Source organism: Salmo salar, chromosome ssa11 (genome assembly GCF_905237065.1).
Source record: "Salmo salar chromosome ssa11, Ssal_v3.1, whole genome shotgun sequence".
Taxonomy (NCBI): domain Eukaryota; kingdom Metazoa; phylum Chordata; class Actinopteri; order Salmoniformes; family Salmonidae; genus Salmo; species Salmo salar.
This window is the reverse complement of record NC_059452.1, coordinates 89,719,545-89,745,074: the sequence shown is the minus strand read 5'-3', so window position 1 is coordinate 89,745,074 and position 25,530 is coordinate 89,719,545. Positions and strand designations below refer to the sequence as shown.

Here is a 25,530-nt window from a genome sequence, read left to right as displayed (position 1 = left end):
AAGCTCTGTCAGGTAGGATGGTGAGAGCTGCTGCCCAGCTATTTTCAGGTCTCTCCAGAGATGTTTGATTGGGTTCAAGTCCAGGCTCTGGCTGGGCAAGTCAAGGAAATTCAGAGACTTGTCCCACAGCAACTCCTGCGTTGACTTCGCTGTGTGCTTAGGGTCTTTGTCCTGCTGGAAGGTAAACCTTCGCCCCAGTCTGAGTTTCTGAGCGCTCTGTAGCAGGTTTTCATCAATGATCGCTCCATTCATCTTTCCCTCGATCCTGGCTAGTCTCCCAGTCCCTGCCACTGAAAAACATCCCCACAGCATGATGCTGTCACCACCATGCTTCACCGTAGGACTGGTGCCAGGTCTCCACCAGAGGTGACGCTTGGCATTCAGGCCAAAGAGCTCAATCTTATTTTCATCAGACCAGAGAATCTTGTTTCTCATAGCCCTTGAGTCTTTAGGTACCTTTTGGTAAACTCCAAGCAGGCGGTCATGTGCCTTTTACTGAGGAGTGGCTTCTGTCTGGCCACTCTAACATAAAGGCCTGATTGTGGAGTGCTGCAGAGATGTTTGTCCATCTAGAAGGTGCTCCCATCTCCACAGAGAGCTCTGTCAGTGACCATCAGGCTCTTGGCCGTTCTCCCCTGATTACTTAGATTGGCCGGCGGCCAGCTCTAGGAAGAGTCTTGGTGGTTCCAACTTTCTTCCATTTAAGAATGGAAGAGAGGCCACTGTGTTCTTGGGGACCTTCCATGCTGCAGACATTTTTTGGTACTCTTCCCCAGATCTATCCCTCGTCACAATCCTGTCTTGAAGCTCTACAGACAATTCCTTCAACCTCATGGGTTGGTTTTGCTCTGACATGCACTGTCAACTGTGGGACCTTATATAGACAGGTGTGCCATTCCAAATCATGTCCAATCTATTATATTTACCAAGGTGGACCCTAGTCAAGTTGTAGAAACACCTCAGGGATGATCAATGGAAACAGGATGCACCTGAGCTCAATTTCAAGCCTCATAGCAAAGGGTCTGAATACGTATGTAAAAAATACATCTGAAAACCTATTTTGCTTTGTCATTATAGGGTATTGTGTAGATCGATGAGGAAAAACATGAATACATTTTAGAATAAGGCTGTAATGTAACAAAATGTCAAAAGTCAAGGGGTCTGAATACTTTCTAAATGCACTTTAAATGAAAGGCAGGAATCTTGGTATAGAAACACTGGTCAAAGAGTTTAATTAGCAATGGAATGCATAATCTCTCATTCTCCTCCAAACCAGCTGACAACTTTAAAGGGCAGGGGAAAGAACATGACAACTGAACTGGCAAAGTATTCCATTATTTTTTTTTTTAACAAAGATCATTAACAGAAAGACAACATTTATGGACAGTAAAAAAGTAAACTGAGGAATGGGAGGGGGAAACTAAAATATGGATGACAACATGAAAGGTTGTCAAGTTAAATATGCAATATGGCATGATCAGATAGGACAGCGACAACAGACCATGACTTCACATACACACAAGTTCAGTACAAAACCACAAGCAGCAGACTCAAACAACTTGTATTCACCCTTCCACAGGTAACATATTTTCAAAAATAGACAGGGAAATGCATTTTCTTGTACAGAGTTTCCTTTAAAACCACAATTACAAGGTGAGTGGCATTTGCTTGGGGAAGTTGTTCAGAGTGTGTTTGAAGTTCATTGCCACTTATGTCATAACCATAAAAAAATAGTAATGCCTTACATCTTTACGCATAAGTGAAATCTACATGAAATCATTATTTGATTGTTAAAATAGCATAAATCATTTCAAACAAGACTGGTGGTGCTGAACAGAAAGACCAGGGGCATATTCATTAGGGAAACCAATTAACATTTAATAACCAAAACACAAGTTATTCTGTTTTCAGTTTAATCAAAAACATTTTGCAACAGAAACAGCATAATGAACACGTCCCTGCTCTAGCATAAGAAAATCTTCAAATGTTTAACATCAGGTCATAACGGAGATATGCATACAGCACGGCACAGGGGAGTGCTTGGACAACCATGTCTGCTATACCCAAATGTTCAACTTTGCAGCCAACTAATCATGAGTTTGTAAGCATGCATTTAAGTCTGGGTATATGCTTAAATAGAAATGTGTTACAATTTCAAAGAAACATGAATTTTGTTAACATTTTAAAAAAATGACCAAAACATGCGCATACACACATGGAAGTACATTACGGTCTATTTTATAGTTGAAATCCTGTCATCTCCCATCATGTTAATCTTTTGCACTTCTAAAAGATAGCAAATATCTACAACCGTAAATTGCATGAGAATAGACCATGTAATAAACAATGCAAGCAGAGTAGCACAAAAATATTCCCAAAGAAACACAGCATGCATTTCTCTTCCCATATACATTTTAGCTAGAAATTGTTCAATATTTTACTTGAGAGAAAAAAAAGAAATGTCAAAGAAAAGAGCAACAATGAAAGAAAACAGATTATGCAGATGAGTGAATCAAGCAAAATGGACAAAGGGGGAAAGCAACCAAATGCAAAGCAAAAAATAAAAGGACAGTCGAGTGTTGACAGTGAGTGTGTTGCCCTCTGTTTGGTCTTGTGGTGAAGGGTTCTTTTGGGTTTACGGTATTATTTTGCCGTCATCATCTGCACAAATTCTGAAAGACAAGATTAGAACCAACATTTGGAGGACAGAGGAGGCATACATTACATTGGCAAATGGTTCTCCATTCTATAAGATACCACTTGTGTCTTAGCTGACAAGTGATCGACACACGGCACAAGAGAAACCCAAAGAACAGCGGGACCCAAAAATTTGGCCTAATGTGTCTCCAAAATATCAAGCACGGAAGAAATGCAATACCCAACAGGAATTGAGCCTGACCATATTTGAGACAGTGATTTAAAGTTTATTTTATTACAAATATTTGGGAGCCATCTCCACAACCATGAGTTAACAGAATCTAGACTGCAAATTGATGTGCAAGTTTTTGAAGGGGCTGTTCATTAGTATCACAAATAAGTGTGGTATTATGCCATGTTTAATTTTTCAGAGCTGTATTCTGTTGTCCATGCCTCGAGTGGTGGTTGAGAGCAAGGCTGAGGACACTTCGATATCTTGATGTGAAGATCAAATGCATTTCTGCAGCTGCGTGCCATTCATTACGTTCTTCAATGTTTTACCTTTTCATGCGCATGGCCCGACAGATTACCAACACTGATATGATCAAAGGGGATGTGGTGGTCAAAAATAAAATGTTCCCTTTTACAGTAACAATTGACTCAGCCACTCCATCTTGCCCAAACAGAGGAATGAGAACAACGGTCTAACTGCAGCACTAATACCTAAAACAACCTGCTTTATTTTTTGCTATGAAGACAAAATAAGGCAAGCTACAATGCATGTTGTTGAATGGATTAAATTGGGTGACAGCATTCGTTTTGTACTTTTCTTGGCTTGTGAATGGACAATTAAATTGTCTGACTAATATACAGTGTTGTTCAGGTTAACAGGAACCCAACTGTTAAATAGACAATGCTAACCGACAAATTCCAGATGTTACGTTCATGTCTAGAAACGATGCAGCTTTAATAATAAAATTAACGTTAAAAAAATTATTTTAGCTAACCCTAATCTAATTCTCCTAACCTGTTACTTTAATTTACCGAACCTCCTGCATAAATGATCCTAGTTTGTTAAGACTAGATAGAGAGAAGACGGGAAAACTGACCTTCGTAGTTGACCTGTCCATCTCCATCGATATCAGCCTCCCGGATCATCTCATCCACCTCCTCGTCTGTCAGTTTCTCACCGAGGTTTGTCATAACGTGACGCAGCTCTGCAGCACTGATATAGCCGTTACCATCCTGCAACAAGAAATCAATTCTTTTTTTTGGTTTGAATTCAGTGTTTACCAACATGCAGATCTTATTACTGAGCAATTTCTGAATATTAAATGTCAAATAATTATGCATTTTGAAACTCTGGAGAGGTTTGAGACAGAGCTATTGGGAGTGATGAAACCCATTGGTTAATATTTGCACTACTATGACTTGCCACGTTAAGATTATTGAAAAGTCTTCCATTCCTCAGTTTAGCTGACCTTGTCGAAGACTCTGAAAGCTTCTCTGATTTCCTCCTCACTGTCAGTGTCCTTCATCTTCCTCGCCATCATGGTCAGGAACTCAGGGAAGTCAATGGTTCCATTTCCTGTGGATGACAGAAAAATGCTGTCACAGGAACAAGTGGTTTATTTTTTTATCAGATATTGCATCAGAACATTATCAACACCCTCCATTGTGTGCATAGTCTGCGTTTGTGTGTTAATCTGAGGGGGAGAGATGGAGAGCATTTGTGCTAGTGTTTGTAAGTCTCTCACCATCAGCATCCACCTCATTTATCATGTCCTGCAGCTCGGCCTCTGTGGGGTTCTGTCCCAGCGAGCGCATCACTGTGCCCAGCTCTTTGGTGGTGATGGTGCCATCTCCATCTTTATCGAACAGCGAGAAGGCTTCTTTGAACTCTGAATGAAAATTTTTTGAAGGTCACTCTCCACATCCATAATGCTGACTAAAGCATCTAAACACCTTGGTAATGTTTAAGCAAATACAGCCATCTTACCGGCAATTTGTTCCTCTGTCAGTTGGTCTGCCTGAAAGCAAAAAAAACAATATCATGAATGACACCTTTTGATTTTGGATTCCCCTTTTTTGCACTTGAAGGAACTTCAACTAATTTCTTTCAAATGCCACCCACAATATTCTAACCAAATAGTTAATTATAATATCATAGGCTGCATAAAAATTACACAGGAAAAAGTATAAGTAACGAGCGTTAGCTACTTGTAATGTAGAACACATGGCTACCTATACGTCCATCTTCAGTTGCAACATCGCATTATTAGCTAGCTAGCGTGCTAGCGAGTGATGTTCTGTCTAAAAATGAGTCCGTCTTGCACCATATTTGCCCCAATGTTTGATCAGGCTACCGCACAGTGCCCTAGAAAGCAACACATTGGATCAGGGGATATCCCACTGGAAATGAAATTAGCCAGAACAATATATAGTAACGTTGCTTCACCAAGTTCGGAAGACATTGAAGAAGCTAACGTTAGTTGACAACATTTTGAGGAACCCAACTGTTAAATAGACAATGCTAACAGACAAATTCCAGATGTTACGTTCATGTCTAGAAGCGATCCAGCTTTAATAATACAATTAACGTTAAAAAAAATCATTAGCTAACCCTAATCTAATTATCCTAACCCGTTACTTTAAATTTCCCGAACCTCGTGCATAAATTATCCTAGTTTGTTACGAAAATTCACATTGGACGTTAATTTGAAGAAAGCAAGATACTTTCTAGACGTGACCAGCTCTCAGGTCCAGCTAGCTAGCGTTAACTACCTGGCTGGCCAAAATAGTTAACTACACAAAACTAGTTAACTAGCGACTGTACAGGTAAATTAACTAGCCTGGAAAACTATCGAATGTTAATGTGGAACAAAGACGACACCAAGCCAATGTGGATACTTTCGACAAACAGCCATACTAACTTTAGCTAACGTTACAGTAGTTAGTTTCCTCGTCGTAGCGGAACTGGCTGTGTATGTCGGACACAACTAACATTAGCCTTATTAACGACTGGATTGACGCAGATCTAACTAGCTACCACATTGATAATACATGTAATTAACGTTACTGTATCTCGTTAGCCATCATCACAATGTTGTGAGTAACCAACAGTCTGCTGTGCTTCGCTAACTAGCTAATCAACCGCCCAGTTAGAAAGCAACCAAGCCAACACACTAGCTAGCCATGTAGTGTAGCTTGCTAGTTAGATTGCTCTAGTACTGTACCTGGCTAAACAAATGACATGTATTAGAGCCAATTATATTAATCCAAAATGTGCATTTAATTTTTTTTAAATGTACAGGAAATGGAACTTACCATTTCGTTATGTTGATTTGATCTTACTATCTACTGTACCTAACAACGACTTTGTAAATATGATAATCAAATTTTCCACAGTCCTACGCGCCCTTTGCCGCTTCAAATTGTGTATCAATCCGCTTTGGTTTAGATTTTAAACTGGACACTGCACTCCCTAGCAACTATGGTGTCCGCGCACCGAATATATATATATACAATTTTGATTTATCTGCAACGTGGACTATTCTCAATTTTATCCTTCACTTAAAAGTCGCGTTTTAAAGTATCCAATCGTCGAAAACTTTTGTATTTGAAAACCAACTACATAATGCTCATTCTCTATTTCCTTTTTCTTTGGAAATGTAAATTCTCTCATGTCTTTGTTTATATGAACTAGCCCAGGACGTTATATAGAGAGAGAGGTCAACGGCGCACATCAGCTGACCCAGTAAACCGGACTAGATTGGTTTTCAACCACCTGCAATGCGTCAGGGAGTGTTTCCACTAGTTACCACAGCATAAAAATTCATGAAAAGAAAAACTTGCGTTTTGGTCTTAATTTAAGATTTGCAGTATGGTTTAAAATCACATTACGATAAATTGTAGAAATGGGCGGGGTTTATGACGTTGTGGCTGTGGTAACTAGTGATGACCATAAATCTTCCAAGGGAGTGTAAAGGCTGGTCCATACTTAAAGGGATAGTTCAGGATTTTGTCAATTAAGCCCTTTAGAGTCAGATTACATTTTTGCTATAGTAGAAGGGCCCTGTTTAGGGATAGAATACCTGTAGGCCCTAAACTGTGCATGTCTAGACTAGAGAACAATGAAAATGCTCTTGAGAACAATTTGAGACTTTGTAAGTTTTGAAGTCCAACTCAACACAGAACAGATTAATTTAGAGCCAATGTGATCCCAAATAAGAAAAAGAGTTTGAGGTAGACAAATGAAGAGCTAGAAACCCCTTTGCAATTCCTGGAAGGTATTGGTATTTTCGAATCCTCATTAGCTGTTGTGAAAGCAGCAGCTACTCTTCCTGGGGTCCACACAACACAAAACATTAGACAAGAACAGCTCAAGGACAGAACTACATCAAGGTTGATGGCTAGCACCCTCAGGACTACCCGACACAGAAAATCAGACAGGAAGAAAAAGCCTTCATAAATAATCCTTTTAAGATTCCATTGTTGCTTTCAGCATCAAGGTCTTATCTCTCTGCTGAAATGTATGTTCAGCAGATCTGGTGTCAGTGATGAAGCTCCATTTTCATACCCCTCCGTCAGACTGATGCATTCTCCCCTAAACACCCCCCCATTTCCATCACTCATCCTTACATGACAACTAAAACCATTATGAGATCGGTGTAGTGATTAGATCAGACATCCATTCAAAAGCATAGAATGCTTTTCAGTATTCTAACAGTGTGCACCATTAAAACCCAAGTAAGGGGTAGTTTGCCATGTGAGTGTTTGTGATACAAGAGGTTTAGTAGTTTATACACGAACCACACTAGTAGTACATAGTGTAGGGTTTTGGGACTTTGTGAATAGTGTCAAGCAGCAAAATTAAAACCACTTCATGGAGAGTGCACAAAGGATAATCTTTCCCCCCCCCTTTCTAATAGAAAGCAACTAGGCCAATGGCGTGTACATGATTGTGCCCCCAGTCCCAGCTAATTTTTATTATAGATTAATACTCAGATGCATATATTTAGTTCAGTACTCAATCACGAGCTCTTGACTAACTTTTGTGGGTGCAAACAGGAGCAGTCACTGTCTTTCTATAGCAGCGTTGATAGATAAATGTTTAAGTAGTGTCAAGAGTCAGGAGAGACAGAGCTCCCTGCATGTACCATGTTTAAATACAGCCCTGTAAGGGACACCTGATACCAATAAGAGATGTTCCAAGTGCAGAGTGGAGGGGGCTAGCTTTAATGTTTAACCTCAGGTTTAGATTTCCCCACACCATTGGAAGCACATGCTAGCCTAAATAAACAGACTAGTAAAGGTTGTATTCAGTTGTTTATTTCACCCATTTTATATCATGCCAATTTAATTTAGTAGGAGGAAAGAGTTTAAGCCCCTCCACCTTTGATGTGTTTTACACCTTCTGCTGCCAAAGCAATCAACATCAGATAATTGATCATTCTTGAAACATGTGAGAAACATTTTGAAAACAATTACATTTCAGTAAGGGGCCAACCATGACCTAAAAAGAAACACAACTTAAAAAAATAAAAAAAAATAAAAAAAGCCAATAAAATACATTTTTAAAATGATAAATTCAAGCATTGCATTTCATGGTCTGGAATGTATTTTCAGTAACAGCAAGATAGTCCGATAGTTGAAGAAGTGTTGACTGGTGCTTACGATGCGTACACAGGTGTTTGTATGTCTGACCAACACAGTATTCTAGAATACAGGACTAATTCACAGCAGTTTCTATATTCTAGGAGGAGTTCAAGTAAAATATATTGATGAGTGCATGCTAAAATGCAATGGCCATTTGAATGACAGTGACTCTTTATCAGACTTTTTCCCTTTTCTTAAAGTAACAGAATTCCCTAAAAAATGTAAATACAAAAAAAATAAGTGACAACTACTTTATCAGTGCCCACACAGATGGTGCTGGATCGCTCCTCTTTCTAGGCTATGTAGGGGAACTGTAGCAGGACAGCCTGGCCTGGGCCTAGCTCCAACTTAGAGAGTGCAACAGTACTGTCAGGGGCCAGGTTGACCTTGTCTGTGCTCACCTGGACCACAGCCCAAGCAGGCAGGTCAGGGTGGGACAGCTGAAGGGTCACTGCGTCGCTGCCCCAGTTGAAGGCAGCGACATAGCGCCCACTCTGGTCCCACTGGCGGAGGTAAGCAAGGGCAGAGGTGGAATTGAAGAGGGGAATATAGTCCCCATGCTGCAGGGAACGCTCTTTTCCACGCAGTTCACTCAGAGTCTTGAAGAAGGAACGGCAGGAGAGCCTCTGTTCTTTCTCCTCCTGAGAGTGGCAGGAATTAAATATTATTTGAACTGCTTTGCCTTTCTAACAGTTTAATTAATATGGTCATTAGCATCCCATTTACCTTAGCAGTTCCATTTGTCTCATCTTCGAGTGAATCCCACAGCATCTTAGGGGACTTTGTATCCTGTTATAGAAAGACAATCAATACATTAAGTACCCATACAAATCAAGACAAGCTTTTATTTAAAAAAAAGTGTGAATCTCTCCAAGGCTAAAGCTGTCATTTGTTTTGTGATACATTAGTTATGGAAAACCCCTGCTCACCGCATCAGCCAGGGCAATCTCATCCCCATAGTTGAACACTGGGGTTCCGGGCAGTGTGAGCAGGAGCATCTGGTTGAAGTTCACCATGTCTGGGCCCACCAGTGTGGCCAGGTGACCCTCCTTCCTGTCCCCAATGTTCCAGGCCAGCTGGGTCTGGTTGTGAGAGGAAAGCAGCTGCTGGACAGTCTGCGCACGATCCGTAGGGGTCATGCTCTTAGACCTGAGGGCCCCGGATAGGAGTAGGTCCACCCCAGTGGAGTTAAGCAGTTCAGAGACTTCAACTGCAGAGGTCTTCTCAGTCACTCCAATCAGAATCCTGAGCAAAAAGACAACATTAGGAAAGGAATTAAAGATAGATATCTATCTATATCTATATATACACACACACACATATACACACACACAAGTCTAATGTACCAATTGTAATAGAAGCAAGATACAGTATCAGCTCTAAGTAGCAGTCAGTGCAGCTTACACCACAAGTTAACCAATAGCCATTTTGTAGAGGATGAAAAAGTGATGAAACAATACCATGATTAAACCACTAGGTGGCTCCAAAGCATGACAATTTACTGAGATGCCCAGTTGAGTTCTAAGGGAGTGATGTATGCAATTGTGGACATATGCTCACCTTCTCTTTCCCTCAGTCCCATTCTGGACAATGGCTCGAATGTCAGCCCAAAGAGACGGAACTACGCTGGCCACACGCTCTACACCAGACAGCTGGATCCCATCCACACCTTGGTTCAGCCAGAACACCAGGGCAGACTGGGAGGAAAGACAGTTCACACATTAGATTGATGAACTCAAATACATTCAATTGGGACTGACGTAGTAGATTTAATGAGTTCAATGAGAAGAGACGCTACAAATTATTACCTTGAGTCTCTCAGCAACGTTTGGGACACTAACATTAGCGAACCATGGTCTGCTTCCCAGATAGTAGGGAGTCAGATCCAGGACCACATTGATGCCTGTCAGAGGGGAGAGAGTTAATCCATCTGAACCACAGACCACTGCCGAACCAATGAGTAGTTTCAAGAGACTACAATTGAAAGGACATCAAATGAAGAGAAAATAAAAAAGGGGCTATACTCACTCTTCTTGTGTGCAGCTGTAATGAGGCTTTTGAACTGTTCCAGATTGCCAGCGTCAGAGGAGATCTCCTCAAAGTTCAGGCTCACAAGGTTGTCTAAGGGGGCAACATGGATGGGCCCAATGACCAGACCTTTAACCTTCAGCTGGCTCAGATGGTTCATCTTGTCCGCCACACCTGTTACACAATAGAAAACTGCTTACTGAAAGTGGCCATACATCCGTTTTTCCATTAAAGATACAACATATGGATAAAAAAATTAACTTTTATCCTGGAAATCCTTCTCAGTGTGTAACCACCCACTGGCGTTGTAGCTGCGCTCACACAAACAAAAACAAGTTGTTTCAGACAGCCATCATGTAGTCCAGTTCTTGGAATATGACTAAAGGTGTCCGCATGCTTCCCAGCCGAAACAGTTCAGAAAAGTTTGTGTATATATTATGATGATTTGGACATCATTAAGGTTTTTTTTTGGCTGTTCGGGCACACATTATTTCCTCAAGGTCAGCCTAAGTTTGGGAGCCCAAGTCTACACCCATGATTGGGCAACTGTAGGGATTCTTCAATAAAGTCTATAGTCATTCAATGAGAGAACTCGTTTTCATGCACATTTTCTCCATTGAGAAATACTGCAACAAACTTCTTGGTTATATGTAAAATTGCACAACTAAGCTCTCCTCTGCAAAAATGTCAAAATTAATGACAGATTTCTTGAGATATATTAGATTAATTCTGACTATGTTGAGGAACTGTATACTGGCTACGGCATCTCAAATAGAACAAATGGAACGATTGGCACTTCTCGTTTTTAAAGCGAATGTCTTTTACGGTAGTAGGAGAGCACACTTGTTCGACTTCGACCCGCCGAACTGAAGCACGCAGACACCTTAATACCCCCCCAAACAAGAAACATGCCAAACCAGTCAGCTTAGGGTGTAGGAGGGAGGATTCTGATGGTTCAAAAGGATGCTTAAAGAGCCCCCCCCCCCCTACAATCCCTTGGAGCGGAGTCAAGGAAATAGTAAACGTGTTCACATAAAATAAATGTGACCTCAATTCTGAGAATACTATGGGCACACACTTGGAAGTTAAAGCAGACGATTTTAAAATCTCATGTCTCGTCACGTGCTCTGTTGCTCAAATGAATAAACACTGGTCTGACCCTTCAACACACTACCACCCTAAACCCAATTTCAGTGTCCCCAGAACTTGACTCTCAAGCCATTTACACAGGCAGCCCAATTCTGATCTTCGCCAATAATTGGGCAAAATTGTAGACTTGGGCTGCCTTTGGAAACCCAGCCATAGGCTACAAGTTGCAATTGGGTGGGGTAACTATGTGGTTCACTGTATTCACACTACTTTATATGAACTGTCTGTGACCTACTAGTGAGTTTCACAAGGTGAAACGTATACTGGTTTCATCACTAATCTTAGTCATCCTCACCCCTTTCAGGGGCTCTTACCCTTTAGATTCTGGGACTCGCTGAAAGCTTGCACATTTCCAATTTGGTACAGAGGTCCATAATTCCACCAGTTCATGGCAGGAATGTCTTTGCAGCGAGGTGCTTGAACAATGATGGCCACAGCTCCAGCCAGCATCCCGAGCCAGCCCAGCCAGAACAGAATCAGAAGGGCCCATCTTGTCCGGACCCACCTTTAGGTGATGAAGGGAAATATTTAGTAATGCAATATTATACCCTAAATGTTTACATTGCGAACAACCATTAACTATTTTTTAATAAGCTAGTCTATTGCATACATCTTAATATTTCTTACCCTGGTGTTCCAGCGACTCTGAGGAGTTCCTCTTTGGATAAACCGGTAAATTTAGTCTCCGTCTCCTCGGGGATTTTCACTTTAACGCTGCCGTTCTCCGTGCAGGTGGGAGAACCAGCATCACCGTTCTCTGCCCCGCCCGTCATCGGCTGCTTCTCCTGGTCCAGATTGAGCTCCACATCCTTCATGTCTACCTCCGTGTCCTTACTCATTGTGACGTTGGTTCAATTTAGATGTTCTTTATAAAAAAGAAAGATGAGTGTTGCTGAGTAAGTAGTGTCTTTGGCCGCGCTCGACACTGCCAACTACTTTAAAGGTAAATTGAGACTGACTGCTCTACAAATCACCTTTCATCCTAAACAACTACTCCACATTATTTGTATATCAGTCAGTCATAATTTACCCATGATACATCACGTGTTTGACGTTCTCGAACACAGCTGTCACGCACATGCGCATACGATGGTCTAATACAATTGCAAGTTGACTAAGCATTGCATCACCCTTCAATTTTAAACAAAGACCATGCGGGCAAATATGTAAATTACAATATGTTATATATATTTGACAGAAATAGGCTAATATATCTGGACTCTGAGCCAGTGCGGCGAAAGGAGTTTACATTCACATCGCTTGGATTGAGCATATGGGGGCTAAATGTTAAAGCAATTGCCACCTATCCAACAATTTCATTAGATAACGAATGTAAGTAATATCTTCATTAAATGGTTCGTTGGTTTGATCTTTACAGTAGACAACATTATTGTATACATTGTAGCCTATGGCAGGTTTGTATGCCTAATCTCGTGTGCGTTAGAGGATTGGTCCAGTCTTATTCTAGTGAAGGCACCAGACTAAGGGCTAAAGCACACCGAAAACAGAAAGGGTAATACAATAAAATATTTTCTAAATTGTCACTAGATTAGTTCAATGTAACGACACTTTTAGTGATTTAGTGGGGTACAAACAGTTGAAATAGGGACTGATGTTCAGTCACTGAACAAACCAATGATTACATCCGCAATTTCAGATAGTCACCTGCATGAACGTAATAACCAATCCGTTCTTACCTGGTGAAGATAACTGGTCGTGTAAGTAGTTTTCAATTCGCCTTCAGGTTAACCTTATTGCTGAGAAAAATTGTTTAACCACGGCCGCAGTAATGCGCTCTTTATATAGTACTGTAGGCGTCAGTAGCCGCCCAATTTTAAGGAAGGGCCAACATCACAACTTGCAGATTGATCAATTATGATGAGTTTGATCAAGTTAACACAAATTCGTTAACTTTGCAAGTGTACTCTATTGAGAGTTAAAGTCGACTTGCATTTCATGGTTTGGGAATTGAAATGTTTGCGTTTGATAAAGAAAGTCCACCTTAAACGGTGCCATCTGCTAGACATGCATCCCTCTCATGTTTCATGAGTTGGCAAGAAATGTCACAAACAACTAACCGGAAATAGATATATCTGTGCTTTAGTCTAGAAAAACAGAGGGTAGGACTTACAAATAGGGAAAAATATTATAGGCAGTGTGACCTCTATAATAAAACTCATCCTATTTCTGTGATATTGTCCAGTTATGATTTCCATCCATCCTGCTAGAACATCTGAAAAATACAGAAATTATAGTTTCTAGAAAAGATAAGATTGTGTTCCAAAGTAGATATTACCAATTGGATATATTGTACCAAAAGTCTAACATATCTGATCAAATAGCCCACAACCTTTGACCTAGAAAATGTATTTCCTAAATTGCTGCAAAAATCTCCTGTGTTCATAACCCCTCTTTGTTTTTTTGGACTCCAGACTCCTTGGACTTGTTTGTGTTATTCTCAAGATAATTCAGGGAATATTTCTTCGGTATTGATTCGCATCCACCAATCAATGCAATGACTAGAATCATTTTAAAAACAATCTTGATTACAACATCATTTTTAAGACAAAGAAGAGATGAAGAAAACACCACTTGAATTAATTATAGGCCAATGTATGTAAATTATATTGTTAATGATCAAGTTTCTGCATATCTTTCTATGTTGACACAGTTCTGTCCAATCTACAAGACACATTCTCATCTTGTAATCTCCTCACAGACTCTGCAGTGATAAGAGTAATGTCTTGTTACAGCCCAAGATTACAGACGTCACTATTCAGCAGAATATATCCTCTGATAATGCAGTGAAACTGTTGTAGGCAGAGGTAGTATGGAGCTTTTGACCTATTTCCATTTGCAATATGGTAGAGTATAGCCATGGGGCATTCTTGATTAAAATCAAAACAAGCTCAGACATGATGATCACTAACAGATCGGTCTTGGATCATAACAATAACGAGGCTATATACAGGCTATATACAAGGAGCACCGGTACCAAGTCAGTGTACTGGGGTATGAGGTAGTTGCGGTGATTGATTGAGGTCATATGTACATGGAGGTTTGGTTAGGTGATTGATCAAAGTACTATGTACATGTAGGTATGGGGTGAAAAGCAGAAAGTCCGGGTAGCCATTTAATGACATGTTCAGCAGTCTTATGGCTTTGGGGTAGAAGCTGTTCAGGAACCTTTTGGTCCCTTTGGATCAATGCCAACTGTGTTATAAACCCCTGTATATTCCTGACCCTATAACAGTACTAATGTTGTATACTAGTTGGAGGTTAGAGTTAGAGGTGGGCTGATCAAGAACTATCATTAAGTATGTAAACACCTTTCAAAAAGTGCTTTGTGACTGAAGATTTTGCATAAAATACAGTTACTAGTGGTGGAACGGTACGAGGGTGGAATGTGTTGAAAAGGGGCCACATACAGTATATATAGGGGTTTTATTTAACGATGCAAGTCATTTAAGAACAAATTCTTATTTTACAATGACGGCCTTACCCTTTCAAACCCTCCCCTAACCTGGACGACGCTGGGACTCCTGATCACGGCCGGTTGTGATACAGCCCAGGATCGAACCAGGGTCTGTAGTGACGCCTCTAGCACCGAGATGTAGTGCTTTAGACTGCTGTGCCACACAGGAGCCAGGTCACCATACTTGCTTTAATGCATCTAAAATATCCGCCAGGCCACAGTCTAGATTAACGGCCTATTTAAAAAAAATCTAATTGTATTTGTCTCATGCGCTGAATACAACAGATGTAGATCTTACAATGAAATGCTGATTTACAAGCCCTTAACCAACAATGCAGTTTTAAGAAAAAAATGTGTTAAGTAAAAAATCTATAAGTTAAAAAAAAAGAAACAAATAATTAAAGAGCAGCAGTAAAATAACAATACATACATACAATACACATACAATACACATACAATACAGGAAAACACGAAACAAAATACAGTCCCTCTATAAGCTCATGTCCCTCCCTCTGGAGGGCAGAGGCTGAGGGGTGTCCGGTATCATGTAAACACAGCGGAGCTGAGCACTTTGTGTCCTTAGGCCCTCCCTGAAAAACACACGCTGTAGGATGGAAGATCAACATGTTTTCCTGAAAAGGTCTAAGAGAGGGGTGGGCCTGGCCTACAATCTTCTACACAAGAGTTGCGATTAATGAACACAGTAGAGAACAATGGAAGTATGATTGATGTTCTGATCCTATGATCAAAGTCCTTCATCAAAGGACTATGATGATTGGTCAGATCAGTAATTACATTTAATGGAAGTACACTGTGATCAAATCAAGAGCAATGTTAAAGGCTTTGGATTAAGTAAGATGGTTCTCTGTTAAGCTAAAATCTTTTTTTCAGTCAGCTTAACCTGCACTTATCCAGCTTGACAGGACTGCGATAGAATGCACAAATTCACAAACAACAGCAAAACCCCACTGAATCAAACATTTCATAAAACGTTTACTTATCTGATTCAAGCAGATTGCTCAACCTGGTGAATTATTGGTTTGATATTACAGTCAGACACACATTTATCTGGCTTTAAGCCAGACATTTCCCATCTGCCCATTTCATAACTATTGATCTCCTGTTATTTGTTCCTTTCATTATTGTGCTGCACAGAGGATATTACATTTCTGAGACATCCACCTCCAGGTCTCTCAGGTTCAGGCTACATTGTGTAAACCAGAACATTTGTATGTCAAGTCAAGGTGTATTTATACAATTTTATTTGATGAAAACATTATTGGGATTAAAAGGAATTGCTTAAAACGGTAGTTAAACAGTAACTCCGTTTAGCAAATCAGCAAAAAAAACATCTGCTGTTAAATGTTCTGTTATCACTTAGGAACACTTCTTCTTTACACTCCTTTAATCACAAGGACCACTACTGACATTTGTATTTCTTTATTTTTATTTAACCTTTATTTAACTAGGCAAGTCGGTTAAGAACAAATTCTTATTTACAGTGACGGCCTACCAAAAGGCCTCCTACGGGGATTAAAAAATAAAATAAAAATATAGGACAAAACACACATCACGACAAGAGAGACAACGCAACACTACATAAAGAGAGACCTAAGACAACAACATAGCAACACAGCATGGTATAAACACAATATGACAACATGGTAGCAACACAACATGGCAGCAGCACAACATGGTAGCAGCACAAAACATGGTACAAACATTATTGGGCACAGACAACAGCACAAAGGGCAAGAAGGTAGAGACAACAATACATCACGTGAAGCAGCCACAACTGTCAGTAAGAGTGGAAATAAAATGAAGCGTCTATGCACACACAGACACACAGTTTTCAGTCTCAGAGGAGAACAATACAAGATCCAAAAAGTTGGCTTTGCATTTCTGTGTATGGAATTCTAAACTCGATTAGGGTTAGAGGGAAACTATGCTGATAACTGAGAAGATTAGATTTGTTTATGTACATGTTGGAGAGCTGGGTCTAGGAATAATAAAAACCCAGTGGTGTAAAGTACTTTAGTAAAAATACTTTAAAGTACTACTTAGGTAGTTTTTGGGGGTATCTGTACTTTACTTTACAATTTATATCTTTGACAACTTTTTACTTTTACTTCATTACATTCCAAAAGAAAAGAATGTAATTTTTCTTCAAAACATTTTCCATGACACCCAAAAGTACTCCTTATATGTTGAATGCTTAGCAGAACAGGAAAATGGTCCAATTCACACACTTATCAAGGGAACATCCCCGGTCATCCCTACGGCCTCTGATCTGGTGGACTCACTAAACTAAAATGCTAAGTTTGTAAATTATGTCTGAGTGTTGGTGTGCCCTTGGCAACAACAAAAAACAAGAACATTGTGCAGTCTGGTTTGCTTAATATAAGGAATTTGAAAGGATTTATACTTTTACTTTTAATAGTTAAGTATATTTAAAATAAAATACTTTTAGACTTTTATTCAAGTAGAATTTTACTAGGTGACTTTACCTTCTAATTGAGTCATTTTCTATTAAGGTATGTTTACTTTTACTCAAGTATGACAATAGGGTACTTTTTACACCACTGTCATAATCTCAATCATGTGATTGAAATCAAGTGATTGAAATAAGGTTGCCTGTGCCATCATCAGTGTAATGGAGTAGTGCACAGACCTACTGGTTTGTGTGGATGGTTATACAGACCTATTCAGGGCTCTGGTTATATGGCTTCAGGTTACACAGCGCCATTATGTGGCCATTTATTTTGTCTCACATAGAGGCCCAATTTAAGTATTCCATTCCAATCTTACAATCAACCAATTATAGGTGTCCTCGATGGGTATCATAGGATGGGTTTGCAGAGGTTCATGATGGCGTTGCCGAGGCTGCTCGTTTTGTAGCTCGTACTTTACGCAGGCTGTTTCATAAGTCGCTCTGGATAAGAGCGTCTGCTAAATGACGTAAATGTAAAATGTAAATGAATAACGTTTGCTGTCTCACTGACAATCACCCAGGTATGAACGCATTCATGATTGACATGTCGGATCTTTCAACTGCATATGGGACATTCTAAATTTGAGAACACTAATGAACCAACTTGATAGCATCATTTTTTTTATCCCGTTATAACATTGAACAATATAAAAAATTGGAAACATTTCCACATTCATACAGTTGAAGTCGGAAGTTTACATGCACTTAGGTTAGAGTCATTAAAACTGTTTTTTTTAACCACTCCACAAATTTCTTGTTAACAAACTATAGTTTTGGAAAGTCGGTTAGGACATCTACTTCGTGAATGACACAAGTAACTTTTCCAACAATTGTTTACAGACAGATTATTTCACTTATAATTCACTGTATCACAATTCCAGTGGGTCAGAAGTTTACATACACTAAGTTGACTGTGCCTTTAAACAGCTTGGAAAATTCCAGAAAATTATGTCATGGCATTAGAAGCTCCTGATAGGCTAATTGACATCATTTGAGTCAATTGGAGGTGTACCTGTGGATGTATTTCAAAGCCTACCTTCAAACTCAGCGCATCTTTGATTGACATCATGGGAAAATCAAAAGAAATCAGCCAAGACCCCAGAAAAAAAATTGAAGACCTCCACAAGTCTGGTTCATCCTTAGGAGCAATTTCCAAACGCCTGAAGGTACCACGTTCATCTGTACACACAATAGTACCCAAGTATAAACACCATGAGACCACGCAGCCATCATACCGCTCAGGAAGGAGATGCGTTCTGTCTTCTAGAGATGAACACACTTTGGTGCGAAAAGTGCAAATCAATTCCAGAACAACAGCAAAGGACCTTGTGAAGATGCTGGAGGAAACAGGTACAAAAGTATCTACACTGCTCAAAAAAATAAAGGGAACACTTAAACAACACAATGTAACTCCAAGTCAATCACACTTCTGTGAAATCAAACTGTCCACTTAGGGAGCAACACTGATTGACAATAAATTTCACATGCTGTTGTGTAAATGGAATAGACAACAGGTGGAAATTATAGGCAATTAGCAAGACACCACCAATAAAGGAGTGGTTCTGCAGGTAGGGACCACAGACCACTTCTCAGTTCCTATGCTTCCTGGCTGATGTTTTGGTCACTTTTGAATGCTGGCGGTGCTTTCACTCTAGTGGTAGCATGAGACGGAGTCTACAACCCACACAAGTGGCTCAGGTAGTGCAGCTCATCCAGGATGGCACATCAATGCGAGCTGTGGCAAGAAGGTTTGCTGTGTCTGTCAGCGTAGTGTCCAGAGCATGGAGGCGCTACCAGGAGACAGGCCAGTACATCAGGAGACGTGGAGGAGGCCGTAGGAGGGCAACAACCCAGCAGCAGGACCGCTACCTCCGCCTTTGTGCAAGGAGGAGCAGGAGAAGCACTGCCAGAGCCCTGCAAAATGACCTCCAGCAGGCCACAAATGTGCATGTGTCTGCTCAAACGGTCAGAAACAGACTCCATGAGGGTGGTATGAGGGCCCGACGTCCACAGGTGGGGGTTGTGCTTACAGCCCAACACCGTGCAGGACGTTTGGCATTTGCCAGAGAACACCAAGATTGGCAAATTCGCCACTGGCGCCCTGTGCTCTTCACAGATGAAGGCAGGTTCACACTGAGCATGTGACAGAGTCTGGAGACGCCGTGGAGAACGTTCTGCTGCCTGCAACATCCTCCAGCATGACCGGTTTGGCGGTGGGTCAGTCATGGTGTGGGGTGGCATTTCTTTGGGGGGCCACACAGCCCTCCATGTGCTCGCCAGAGGTAGCCTGACTGCCATTAGGTACCGAGATGAGATCCTCAGACCCCTTGTGAGACCGTATGCTGGTGCGGTTGGCCCTGGGTTCCTCCTAATGCAAGACAATGCTAGACCTCATGTGGCTGGAGTGTGTCAGCAGTTCCTGCAAGAGGAAGGCATTGATGCTATGGGCTGGCCCGCCCGTTCCCCAGACCTGAATCCAATTGAGCACATCTGGGACATCATGTCTCGCTCCATCCACCAACGCCACGTTGCACCACAGACTGTCCAGGAGTTGGCGGATGCTTTAGTCCAGGTCTGGGAGGAGATCCCTCAGGAGACCATCCGCCACCTCATCAGGAGCATGCCCAGGCGTTGTAGGGAGGTCATACAGGCACGTGGAGGCCACACACACTACTGAGCCTCATTTTGACTTGTTTTAAGGACATTACATCAAAGTTGGATCAGCCTGTAGTGTGGTTTTCCACTTTAATTTTGAGTGTGACTCCAAATCCAGACCTCCATGGGTTGATAAATTGGATTTCCATTGATTATTTTTGTGTGATTTTGTTGTCAGCACATTCAACTATGTAAAGAAAAAAGTATTTAATAAGATTATTTCTTTCATTCAGATCTAGGATGTGTTGTTTAAGTGTTCCCTTTATTTTTTTGAGCAGTATATATCCACAGTAAAACGAGTCCTATATTGACATAACCTGAAAGGCTGCTCAGCAAGGAAGAAGCCACTGCTCAAAAAACGCCATAAAAAGCCAGACTACGGTTTGCAACTGCACATGGGGACAAAGATCATACTTTTTGGAGAAATGTCCTCTGGTCTGATGAAACAAAAATAGAACTGTTTGGCCATAATGACCATCATTATGTTGGAGGAAAAATGGGGAGGCTTGCAAGCCGAAGAACACCATCCCAACCGTGAAGCATGTTGTCGGGGTGCTTTGCTGTAGGAGGGACTGGTGCACTTCACAAAATAGATGGCTGATGAGGAAGGAAACTTATGTGGATATATTGAAGCAACATCTCAAGATATCAGTCAGGAAGTTAAGGCTTGGTCGCAAATGGGTCCTCCAAATGGACAATGACCCCAAGCATACTTTCAAAGTTGTGGCAAAATGGCTTAAGGACAACAACGTCAAGGTATTGGAGTGGCTAGCACAAAGCCCTGACCTCAATCCTATAGAACATTTGTGGGCAGAACTGAAAAAGCGTGTGCGAGCAAGGAGGCCTACAAACCTGACTCAGTTACACCAGGGCTGTCAGGAGGAATGGGCCAAAATTCACCCAACTTATTGTGGGAAGCTTGTGGAAGGCTACCTGAAATGTTTGACCCAAGTTAAAGAATTTAAAGGCAATGCTACCAAATACTAATTGAGTGTATGTAAGCTTCTGACCCACTGGGAATGTGATGAAAGAAATAAAAGCTGGACTAAATCATTCTCTCTACTATTATTCTGACATTTCACATTCTTAAAATAAAGTGGTGATCCTAACTGACCTAAGACAGGGAATTTGTACTCGGATTAAATGTCAGGAATTATCAAAAACTGAGTTTAAATGTATTTGGCTAAGGTGTATGTAAACTTCCGACTGCAACTATAGTCTGATAAGGCTATTGTCCGCTGCAACAGTACTACACTTTCAAATGGACACATGGCTACTAGTGGACAGCTGCTGGGTATTGAGACTACTGAATATGTTTTTATCACCCTCTCAACAATGGGTTAAACTTTTGGGTGCTACATCCAATAGTTTAGTAAGATTTTATCAGATTTTCAATAACTTTTCTCAGTGTTATGTTGTATTTTCCAGATTTTTTTTTCTCAGAGTTTATAACACAACCCAAAACATGGGGACTAACCATAGGAGCAAATAATGAGAATATCAATTAAATCAGTAGAGATCATCATGTGACTTTTTAATTCAGGGAATACATTATTTTGATGTCTTAGTTGACTTCACCTAAATGCACCATTGACAGTACAGATGACAATGCCTGTTTGAAATTAAATGTGTTGAGAAAAATGTGTTCTACATTCATAGATCTTCCTGTTGTCACATGGCCCAGTGGCACCATAAGATAATCATCTAATGTCCTAAAAGAATATAACTATTCATTTGTGCACATGAATTAAAGAATGGAATTTCTAAAGCATTTCATTGAAGTTGAATTAGGCTCCCTATCCAGGCCAGGAGACAGTGAGGCCCGTGTGTGACAGACTGTGTAGTTTTAGGTTGTGGAACATGCATACGATTATTTCAATTGCATACTGTAGAATAAACTATATCGTTTTACTGAATGCATCTGTAAAATGTGTATGTCATTCAGGGCCACTTAACAGGCCAGTGCATTCTTTATGGGACTGTTGAGTACAACACATTTGGCCTGGTTCTGGAGAGCCCCAGCCATCCCTCCCTCTGCTACTTTGTGTAAGCCATCTCTGTATCTGTGGCCATCTACTGGTTCTACACCAGCTGTGTGGAAGAGAAGGTCAAGAGGTGAGAGGTTCAACTGTATGGCCCAGCAATTGTGTAAATAATATCGATTTCCATGCCCAAATAGTGTGGCATCAACAGAAATGATTTGTTTGTTGTTGATTTGGACTGTATTTCTTTACCTAGCTCCTATCCTGCACCCCCAGGGAAAGACTGTGGCTGAATGTTACTCTGGGCGTGCGTGTGAAGATATTGTTCTTACTGGCGGTGTCAGGGACCGTCTCTTTCTGTCTGCCCTTCAAAGCGTGCCCTCCATAACCAGGTGAGATGGCTGCCTTGTTTTTCTGTCTTCTCCCATATCACCTCTGTGCTCAGTGCCCTCTTGTCCCTCATACTGTATATGAAATGTGAAATATTTTATGCTGTTCTTTTACATCTGGAGGACTTCTTTAATTTCAGTCGTGATGCAGACCATAAAACCTGGGTCAGTCTCTACGATGGGAATCAGTTCTACACAGGCGTGTATAATGCAGAGGTCTGCCCTGACACTATCCATATCATGATAAGACACATCAAAACGCTGTTGCCTTATTAGACCACAGATACTTTTTTTATGTCCCTTGTATTGACATTTTTATTTAAAGCCATATATTGTATTCTTCATCTGTCCTCTATTTCGTTGTCTTTCCCAGAAGTCTGTGTGGGTGAACTTCTTCTGGGTGCTGAGCGTGGCGGTGGTGTTTGTCCAGGAACATCAGGGGTCAGGGTCAGAATGGAGCACGTCTGAAACAGAACCCTTCTTCCACCGACCTGTCTGACCCCACTGACCTAACCTATAGCCCGATGGGTGCCATTATGTGTCTTTGGATCCAGTTCCCTGCATGCAAGAACCTATTATTGGCCCAAGATCAAATAACAGGGGCTTGTAAAACAGGATGTTTTGGTCATCAATGGGGCAACCTAACTCCGTGTTTTCACTATGGAATAGTGGGAAGTACAATTAACTTTGGAAGTAACCTCTTCCATTTTTGTATACTTAAATCAATTAGTTACACAATTCAGTCCCTTCCTGATATATAGGATGACCTGTTTAATTTATACTGTACTGATATGTACATCTGTGAAAGACAAAACATTTCCTGTGAAGTGTATCTTCTACACATATATATATACAGTGGGGGGAAAAAAGTATTTGATCCCCTGCTGATTTTGTACGTTTGCCCACTGATAAAGAAAGGATCAGTCTATAATTTTAATGGTAGGTTTATTTGAACAGTGAGAGACAGAATAACAACAAAAATATCCAGAAAAATGCATGTCAAAAATGTTATAAATTGATTTGCATTTTAATGAGGGAAATAAGTATTTGACCCCCTCTCAATCAGAAAGATTTCTGGCTCCCAGGTGTCTTTTATACAGGTAACGAGCTGAGATTAGGAGCACACTCTTAAAGGGAGTGGTCCTAACCGCAGCTTGTTACCTGTAAAAAAGACATCTGTCCACAGAAGCAATCAATCAATCAGATTCCAAACTCTCCACCATGGCCAAGACCAAAGAGCTCTCCAAGGATGTCAGGGACAAGATTGTAGACCTACACAAGGCTGGAATGGGCTACAAGACCATCGCCAAGCAGCTTGGTGAGAAGGTGACAACATTTGGTGCAATTATTCGCAAATGGAAGAAACACAAAATAACTGTTCATCTCCCTCGGGCCTGGGGCTCCATGCAAGATCTCACCTCGTGGGGTTGCAATGATCATGAGAACGGTGAGGAATCAGCCCAGAATTACACGGGAGGATCTTGTCAATGATCTCAAGGCAGCTGGGACCATAGTCACCAAGAAAACAATTGGTAACACACTACGCCGTGAAGGACTGAAATCCTGCAGCGCCCGCAAGGTCCCCCTGCTCAAGAAAGCACATATACAGGCCCGTCCGAAGTTTGCCAATGAACATCTGAATGATTCAGAGGACAACTGGGTGAAAGTGTTGTGGTCAGATGAGACCAAAATGGAGCTCTTTGGCATCAACTCAACTCGCCATGTTTGGACGAGAAGGAGGAATGCTGCCTATGACCCCAAGAACACCATCTCCACCGTCAAACATGGAGGTGGAAACATTATGCTTTGGGGGTGTTTTTCTGCTAAGGGGACAGGACAACTTCACCGCATCAAAGGGACGATGGACGGGGCCATGTAACGTCAAATCTTGGGTGAGAACATCCTTCCCTCAGCCAGGGCATTGAAAATGGGTCGTGGATGGGTATTCCAGCATGACAATGACCCAAAACACACGGCCAAGGCAACAAAGGAATGGCTCAAGAAGAAGCACATTAAGGTCCTGGAGTGGCCTAGCCAGTCTCCAGACCTTAATCCCATAAAAAATCTGTGGAGGGAGCTGAAGGTTCGAGTTGCCAAATGTCAGCCTCGAAACCTTAATGACTTGGAGAAGATCTGCAAAGAGGAGTGGGACAAAATCCCTCCTGAGATGTGTGCAAACCTGGTGGCCAACTACAAGAAATGTCTGATCTCTGTGATTGCCAACAAGGGTTTTGTCACCAAGTACTAAGTCATGTTTTGCAGAGGGGTCAAATACTTATTTCCCTCATTAGAATGCAAATCATTTTATAACATTTTTTACATGCGTTTTCCTGGATTTTTTTGTTGTTATTCTGTCTCTCACTGTTCAGATAAACCTACCATTAAAATTATAGACTGATCATTTCTTTGTAAGTGGGCAAACGTACAAAATCAGCAGGGGATCAAATACTTCCCCCCCACTGTATGTATGTATGTATGTATGTATGTATATATATATATATATATATATATACACACATTTAAAACAATAATTGTCATAATCTTTATTTGATTATTATTAATTAAGTACAGATCATTACTAGTTATTTTCTAGTATTGAATGAGTTACAATTTTACATTTTATGTGAAAAAAGTTTGCAATTGAAGAATTAAATCCATCACAACCTTTATAAATGGCATTAACTACACAGTCTTCAGTACCAACCACTTCATCATTCTGTGCCTCCTTTCACCATCCATCCATCCCTCTCCTCTCTGCCCTTTTCTTCAAGCACTCTCTTTCTCTCCATCTTATACAATTGCTTGCTGAGTTTGCGAGCTTGTCTTTCTTTTGCTTCAATGGGGCTTGGTGTCCAGGAGCTGCTCCAGCTGCCTGCGTATGTTGGATATGTCTAGCTGTGCTGCTTTTATCTGCAGGCCCTGGCCCTCTTCCCTCAGCTGAGGTGACCTCACCAGGGCCAGCTGGGTGCTCTGCGCCTTGCATTGGGTCCTAAGCCGCGCTGCCTCCACCAATAGGATCTCCATATTCCTCACAACAGAATCCACCTGCTCCTGAGACATTTTATG

The 25,530-nt window shown here is 41.0% G+C and overlaps 3 protein-coding genes across 3 annotated transcripts; 1 reads left to right on the top strand and 2 right to left on the bottom strand.

The window, feature by feature from the left end:
• Positions 1-1,324: 1,324 nt before the first annotated feature.
• LOC106563500 (calmodulin-1) lies at positions 1,325-6,356 on the bottom strand. The gene is made up of 6 exons (XM_014129151.2): positions 5,965-6,356; positions 4,637-4,667; positions 4,395-4,538; positions 4,119-4,225; positions 3,747-3,882; positions 1,325-2,672 (listed from the first exon to the last, which is right to left on the bottom strand). Exons 1-6 carry the CDS (start codon positions 5,965-5,967, stop codon positions 2,644-2,646), a joined length of 450 nt encoding a protein of 149 aa, XP_013984626.1. The 5' UTR covers positions 5,968-6,356; the 3' UTR covers positions 1,325-2,643.
• A 1,596-nt stretch (positions 6,357-7,952) lies between these two features.
• Positions 7,953-13,515, bottom strand: LOC106563501 (4F2 cell-surface antigen heavy chain). The gene is made up of 9 exons (XM_014129152.2): positions 13,170-13,515; positions 12,100-12,337; positions 11,787-11,977; positions 10,324-10,497; positions 10,104-10,198; positions 9,856-9,992; positions 9,225-9,540; positions 9,022-9,084; positions 7,953-8,936 (listed from the first exon to the last, which is right to left on the bottom strand). Exons 2-9 carry the CDS (start codon positions 12,309-12,311, stop codon positions 8,589-8,591), a joined length of 1,536 nt encoding a protein of 511 aa, XP_013984627.1. The 5' UTR covers positions 12,312-12,337; positions 13,170-13,515; the 3' UTR covers positions 7,953-8,588.
• On the top strand, positions 12,576-23,388 carry LOC106563503 (transmembrane protein 179B). Its single transcript, XM_014129153.2, has 4 exons — positions 12,576-12,804; positions 22,332-22,467; positions 22,605-22,680; positions 22,838-23,388. The coding sequence occupies exons 1-4, from the start codon at positions 12,651-12,653 to the stop codon at positions 22,961-22,963; spliced, it is 492 nt and encodes a 163-aa protein (XP_013984628.1). The 5' UTR covers positions 12,576-12,650; the 3' UTR covers positions 22,964-23,388.
• The last annotated feature ends 2,142 nt before the right edge of the window (positions 23,389-25,530 follow it).

Coding starts and splice junctions, on each gene's coding strand:
- LOC106563503 (XM_014129153.2), top strand. CDS start 12,651: ATGTTATATATATTTGACAGAAATAGGCTAATATATCTGGACTCTGAG. Junction 12,805..22,331: donor AATTTCATTAGATAACGAAT/GTAAGTAATATC, acceptor TTCTTTACCTAG/CTCCTATCCTGCACCCCCAG. Junction 22,681..22,837: donor CAGGCGTGTATAATGCAGAG/GTCTGCCCTGAC, acceptor TGTCTTTCCCAG/AAGTCTGTGTGGGTGAACTT.
- LOC106563501 (XM_014129152.2), bottom strand. CDS start 12,311: ATGAGTAAGGACACGGAGGTAGACATGAAGGATGTGGAGCTCAATCTG. Junction 9,085..9,224: donor AGATTGCCCTGGCTGATGCG/GTGAGCAGGGGT, acceptor TTTCTATAACAG/GATACAAAGTCCCCTAAGAT. Junction 8,937..9,021: donor AGACAAATGGAACTGCTAAG/GTAAATGGGATG, acceptor TGCCACTCTCAG/GAGGAGAAAGAACAGAGGCT.
- LOC106563500 (XM_014129151.2), bottom strand. Junction 3,883..4,118: donor CTTTCAGAGTCTTCGACAAG/GTCAGCTAAACT, acceptor TTCTTGTTGCAG/GATGGTAACGGCTATATCAG. Junction 2,673..3,746: donor TGGACAGGTCAACTACGAAG/GTCAGTTTTCCC, acceptor CTTGTCTTTCAG/AATTTGTGCAGATGATGACG.